Here is a 6,361-nt window from a genome sequence, read left to right on the forward strand (position 1 = left end):
GTTAAGCGTTATATAAGGTATTCATTGAATGTGCCATGAATGACCCATTTAGTGGAAACTTAAAGAGGAACTAAAAGGTATTAGCTTTTGCGGGGTTAGTTATTGTATTCCTTGAGTGTAATGCGGGAATGTAGGATTGGGTATTCCTTGAATGTGGCAGGGAATGACCCAGGGCATTCATTGAATGTGTCATGAATGGCCTGTTAGTGATATGATAGGTATTCCTTGAATGTGGCGGGCACTACACCATAACAGAAAATTTGTAACAGCATATTTTTTGCTTTGCAACAGTTTTTTACTGTTAGTAAGTCGCCTACGCTTTCTAAGTGTTGGGAATGTTGTTAAGTGTTGCTTAAATTCGCATGAATTTCAGGAATTAATTTCTAACGCTTAAAACCGTGTGATAAGCGTTAGAAATCCAAAAAACCAAAACAACTTTGAAATTTCGAAAATAGGGAAACAAAAAAGAAATCACTCTCGTATGTCGAAATAAAAACCCTCTCTTTCTCTCTCACAGCCGCTACTAATAGTAGGGTTTTATTATCTTCTCTCTCACTGCTCTGCTCGATTTTCAAACTTTAACTACCAAATTTTGAAACTTTAAGAGACCAACGTTATTAATTTGTTATGCTTATGCATCTGGGTTTTAGATTTAGTGAAAAGTCTTTAATGGCGTTTGATATTATCTTGACTGAACTAGATTCAAGTTGATATTGGAGGTGCGGGGAGTTTCTTGGGTCTCCGATCTACATGTTCAAGAGTCGACTTTCCTGGATATCAAGCAGTTTACAAGGTTTTTACTTTTTACCTGTTTTTTTTTCCCTGTTTCATGTTTATTACTTTAAAAAAACTTGAAGAAACTTGTTTTTCCCTGTTTCATGTTTACAAGATTCTCCTGCTATGCTGAAAGGTTAAAAAACTTGAAGAACTTGGGATTGGAATGCCTTCTACATATGCAAGCACTATTAAAGTTCTTAAGGTATTCTTGAAGTGTGTAATTGGTCATGTTATCATTCTTTTATTTGAATTCTCTGATAATTTGAATAAATAAATTAAGTTACTTCCAAATAATATTTCCAACCCCTGTCTGTCTGTGCATAAATTCTATATTGAAGCGTCTAAGTAGTAATATTACAAATATTTGTTTCGACTATGGAGTTATGTGATTATCTAGTCTCAGAGATTTATGTGATATACTGCTAGTGTATTAGTTAAACTTGAGAGTAATCTTATATTCATATCTAGGAATGTCTCAGAGATAATGTCTGCTTTTTGAATATTTTGCCTCGTTGTCATATACTGTATGTTTTGAATATTTCAGCTTTGTCTCTACTATTTTTGGATACTTCTAGGAAAGTCATCTTCGCTAAGCTTAATAGTATCATTTACTTTGGGTTTAGATGAAAGTTTGATGCCATTTTCTTGTGATATCAAGACAGAAACTATGTAACGATAAAAAGTTGAATTCTACATCCAGAATTCCGTGGTCATATAGTATGTTCTGCCTTTGATCAGTACCTTTTCCTTCATTGTGTCCTTTGAGCCAAGCCTTTCTTAAGTAGATCTTTTGTGATATTCAGGTGTCAGCTTTTCTTGCCCACCATTTCTTTGAGGTGACAAACTATAGTTTTACTGCCGATATGGAAACAGAGGTATGTATTTAATACCTTAATATCATTTCATGTTACAATCATGCTTTTGGAAAGTGATGACTTGAATCTTATAAAAGTGTTTTTGGTATCAGGTAAAATGGTAAAACTTCATTGTTTTGAATACCTTAAATGATGCTTGATGGGGTTACTCTATCTTTATCTCTTGATGTTCTTATTTTGTTGCATTTATTGAATTGCTATTGGAATGTAAGTAGTATAAATGGTTAGGGAATTTTAAGTTGTATGTAATTTGGCTGATAATCAAGAGAACCTTATACAAGTATATTATATAGTTCCTCAGAAAATTGACATGTTTGAGTGAATGTAAGAGCTATGGTCAAGCCTTATATCCTTTCTGAGTTTCTATGCTTACTGTGTACCTTTTCTTGATCTTAATATGTCATATAAAATATTTTTCTTCACATATATTTATGTTGGAAATGATATGAGATGAATTCTTTGTTATTTCTGAAATGGATTTTTTGAAAAACACTTGAGATGAAATTTAACTGGTTTATATAGCATATGTTTGAGAAAAGGCTCGGAATCGGTTCCCACCTTCACCAAGGAAGAGGGATTTAAAGGTTGAAAATAATAAAAGTTGTGCTAATTTGAGTTGTTAATTGTAGTGCTTCCCCACCTCCTCTCCACGCAGGGGCATTTTCTCGAGGTGATGTGACCGTGCGATGTGATTTTTCAACCTGTAGTTCTTGCCATGTCTCTCTTCTAGTGTCGGGCAGTGTTCAAACCTATTTTGATGATCAGGTAATAAACAGTTATAATGACCAGGCTGATCAATATACCTAATATATGGGTAGTTATTTTGTATTGAAATACATGTGAATCTGTTGTCATTAAATAATTTCAGCAACTGGAGAATAATATAAAAAACGAACTTCTCGAGAAAAGTCAGCTAGTCCATGCATTGCCAATCTGTGTTGAAAGCAATAGATTTTTGTCTGTACATAGAACGTCTTCTTCAATAACTTGGAGGATGGAAAAGTTACCATATGAACTGCTATGAAAAATGATGTTGCTGCAACGAATGCGAGACTAGAAGCTGTGAAAGAAGTTAAAGAGAAGAAGAAATCTGTGAAAGAAGTCAGATCTGATGAAGTTAAGGAAGTGAAGAAAAAGAAGGAAGAAGATGAAGTGAAAGAAGATGAAGATAAGAAAGGTAAGAAGAAGGAAGATGGTGAGTCAGGTGTTGAGAACACTTGTACAATTTCTACTTCTTCCGAGATTACTTCTGCAGATTCAAGCATTGAGCACCGGTAATAAAACGTTTGTTTTAATTCCTTTTTTGCTATGTTTTAGGCTTTTGAGTGGTGGAATGTTGTTGTTATTTATATTATTTGACCTCAACTATTTGGTATTTACAAATCAGTGAAGAATATATCATTTAAAAATATTTGTTAGCAAAAATAGGTATATTTAAGAGATGTTTTTTCTGATATTTAAAAATATTTGTGCGATAAATACATTTAATGTGAAGTTTGACGACTTGGAAGTATCTTGCACTAATCTATTGTTTATGAACCTAGAGATTGAGATGAATCTTTGTAGTAGCTCATTTGGTGATTTCTTGGTTTCAAGAAGCTTTGTTGTAGTGCATGGTCTGTTTATAGAACTTGGTTGCTGCTTCTCAAGTTGTAATAACTCATTCTACTTATAAAAAATGTTCATTGTTTCTGTTAGCGGATTTTTCTCTTGTCCAGCAGATACTCCCATGTAAAGTTATGCTTCTTGTGTGTTTTACTTGTTAGTTTTAAATCTTACATCTTTTTGGATCCTTTATGTGCTACACCAACAGATGCGGCTGATAATGTATTGTTGCAACCCACAATATTTTTAAATTCCTTTGGAATTCATTATACTCTTATATGGTTTTGCACTTTATTCATGTTTCTCAAAGATGTGAATTATAACATGTAATTTAAGTTTCTTAACACTGTAGAGCTCCAATTAATTCCTTTTGAGCTTTCATTTATTGGGAAGTAATATATTGTGCATATTTGACTAAGTACACAGGCACATAAGTTTTGTTTCATTCATAACTTGCACAGTTGCACTAGTACATACATAGCTAGTCATGGAATGAATACTTTATATATATTATAGAGCAATGGAGCACATGACCTTCATTGTTCTTTATGACCCGCTATACTAACTCTACAAGGATGTTGGCTCGACCCGATGTCAATGTTTTCCCTATTGGTGGACTACTTTCGGTAACGAGTTTGCATTGTGCTTAAGAAATTTAAAACAAGGTTAGACAAATCTTTTTGTACAACTCTTTCTTACCTTTTTTTTTTATCTACAATTACTCGCCCCATTTATCTAGTGTTTGAAACTAATGTCTTGATGACTAGATGCTTCTAGTTGGGTGTCATGGTTAGAGAATCCACATTATTTGCTCTATATATTATCTTGGATACAAGTGCTTGTTTGAAAATTTGAATTTCACTTGGTACAAAGTAGGTAGACACTGCTTTCTATGCATTGTTATGTTAGACCCCTCCTTTTTAGAGTTATGTTGGGTCCATGGCTTGCTAGTATATGTTAATGCGGACAATATTTTTGGGACAGTCCTAGGTTTATAGAAGTGGTGCTTTTGTTTATATATAAAGTGTTTCAAAGCCTTTTAGAATAGCTAGATAGATCATTTTGTTGTCGTTCAATGTGTTATTCAGTGTGTTGTGTAGGGTACCAATTTTATGGAGGGAAAAGCAAGAAGCAGACCAAAATAATTGCTCCCAAATCAAATGATCATGCTCACCTCAAGCTCCTCGTCAAGGTAAAAGTTTAAAATTCCACCCTCTATTTTCTCATTTGTTCAACTTACTTCCTTTAGGTGGATTTTCAAATATTTAATTAATTGCATGAGTTTAATTAGTATTATTGTATTTTTAAGTTCATTATTTGTTTTGTGAATTTTTAGGAATTAGATGGACTTTGTGGAGCCGCACTAGGATTTATAGTTAGTGAAGCCATCACAAATACTTGGTATTGCAATGATCCGAGATTGCTTGGAAAATCTTATTGAATATGTTACCCTTATTTGTAAATATGAATTTGTAACTCTTAGAAAATATTTTAAAGTTATATTACATACATGGTTTAACGAATATATTCTATTTTTTCAGTCTTTTGCTTGTGTTTACTATTATTTACTTGTCAAATGGTATGAAAAGGTAATGGGGACTTTATCATGGAATTGAGATGTTTGTTTCAATATGGAAATGAGATGTTTGTTTTAATATAGAACAAGTAGTGTTATTTTTGAAGGTTAAGTGCGTCCTAATTAAATGGGGCAGGTTTAGCTGGTTGTTACAAAATATGATATATTTTTTTTATTTGCAACCCATCAGCAACGGTTCATAACCGTTACAAATTTAAAAACGTTGCTAAAACTTTGTACGAAACAGGCATAAACAAGTATTACAAATAATATTTGCAACTCTTAAAAACCGTTGGAAAGTTTTTCTTGCAACGGTTAATAAGAGTTGGAAATTTTAGTTTGCAACAGTTAATAACCGTTGGAAATTTCTGTTTGCAACGCTTATTAACCGTTGCAAAAAATTTCAACATTTTACCCACACCATATTTGCAATGCTTAAAAAGCGTTGCAAAAATTATTAGCAACGGTTTTTTGCCGTTGCAAATAGCCTGTTATGGTGTCGTGGGGAATGACCTAAGGTACATAGTTTGTGAAATATGTGTATAAGAAAAGAAATTGATTAATTAATAAGAGAAATTAAGTTGATTGTGCGAGTGTGTTTGGGTTTATACGAATACCTATAGGATATCGACAAATGTTAGAGTTCTAACTTTCTTTTTTGGGAGGGTAGGACTTAATAACATTTTGTCTTGAGGAGCCTTGATCCTACCCTTATCAAAGAGTGGATATCGGTAAGTTTTAATTCAATGATTTAGATATTAAAACAAGTTATTAGAATGAGTTAATAAGATGGAAGTCTTGCTTGGGAAGAAGTTTATGCGGTTGAAATGACGGAACTACATGTCTTCTAAGTGTGAATGATTAAGTTATGGGAAAATATAAAGTGATTGTTTGGATAATTAAAGTATGATAATGTTTATATGTGGTTAGTCTACTCATACCAAACCAAATTCCATTTTCTTACCCATGTTTGCTTTGTTTTGGCAAGCGTGGGTGTGTTCTTGGGAACATAGGTGGAAAGCGATGGAACCTTGGCGTGTGATTGGGATTCTCTTTGGAGGCGATTATGGGAGTTTAGTTTATTAGGTCCGATCTTTTGGAATGATGTAATAGCGTAGGTTACATTTTTTATATGACATGAGAATCGATGTTGGAAATTGTTATTCTTAAAGTTTGTTTATGTTTGTATTGGGATGGAAGAAAGTTTTTAATAAAGTGATAGTTGAGGAATTTGGAGATTTTTGTTGTTAAGTTGATCCGGTTGTGATGTGGGTTTTAGGTTTTGACATGTGTTGTATCCACCCCGTCATAGCCTGGGTTTTTAGACAATTGAACCAAGTGATGTTTGAGATATTTATATTTTAAATATTCATTTTTTTTAATTGTTTTGAAATTCGGGCTGTGACAGATTCCCTGCCCTAATCCTAATGCATGTCAATGGTGTTTGTAATTAACAGTGTCCTAGCTTATGTTGTTGGTGTTAATGAGAAGCTTTAGTATGAACTTAACTTCGGCAATTAATTAAATG

General features: G+C 33.1%; 1 protein-coding gene across 3 annotated transcripts; it reads left to right on the top strand.

Annotated features, from left to right (window-relative positions):
* Positions 1-494: 494 nt before the first annotated feature.
* Positions 495-4,782, top strand: LOC147522761 (uncharacterized). 3 transcript variants are annotated; one of them, XR_015214483.1, is made up of 7 exons: positions 495-793; positions 890-979; positions 1,581-1,652; positions 2,282-2,417; positions 2,521-2,926; positions 4,346-4,449; positions 4,594-4,782. XR_015214483.1 is itself a non-coding variant. In XM_086595010.1 (6 exons), the coding sequence occupies exons 4-5, from the start codon at positions 2,673-2,675 to the stop codon at positions 4,419-4,421; spliced, it is 318 nt and encodes a 105-aa protein (XP_086451136.1). In that variant the 5' UTR covers positions 1,416-1,494; positions 1,581-1,652; positions 2,282-2,417; positions 2,521-2,672; the 3' UTR covers positions 4,422-4,449; positions 4,594-4,782. The 3 variants fall into 3 exon arrangements, 1 of the variants encoding a protein (XP_086451136.1); XR_015214482.1 differs by lacking the exons at positions 495-793; positions 890-979 and adding an exon at positions 1,416-1,494; XM_086595010.1 differs by lacking the exons at positions 495-793; positions 890-979 and adding an exon at positions 1,416-1,494 and having other exon boundaries at positions 4,358-4,449.
* Positions 4,783-6,361: the final 1,579 nt, after the last annotated feature.

This window comes from Coptis chinensis, chromosome 1 (assembly GCF_015680905.1).
Source record: "Coptis chinensis isolate HL-2020 chromosome 1, ASM1568090v1, whole genome shotgun sequence".
Classification (NCBI taxonomy): domain Eukaryota; kingdom Viridiplantae; phylum Streptophyta; class Magnoliopsida; order Ranunculales; family Ranunculaceae; genus Coptis; species Coptis chinensis.

Excerpts from the sequence above, each read along its gene's own strand:
- LOC147522761 (XM_086595010.1), top strand. The coding sequence starts at position 2,673 with ATGAAAAATGATGTTGCTGCAACGAATGCGAGACTAGAAGCTGTGAAA. Across the intron at positions 2,927-4,357 it reads GATTCAAGCATTGAGCACCG|GGTACCAATTTTATGGAGGG; the intron begins GTAATAAAACGT and ends TGTGTTGTGTAG.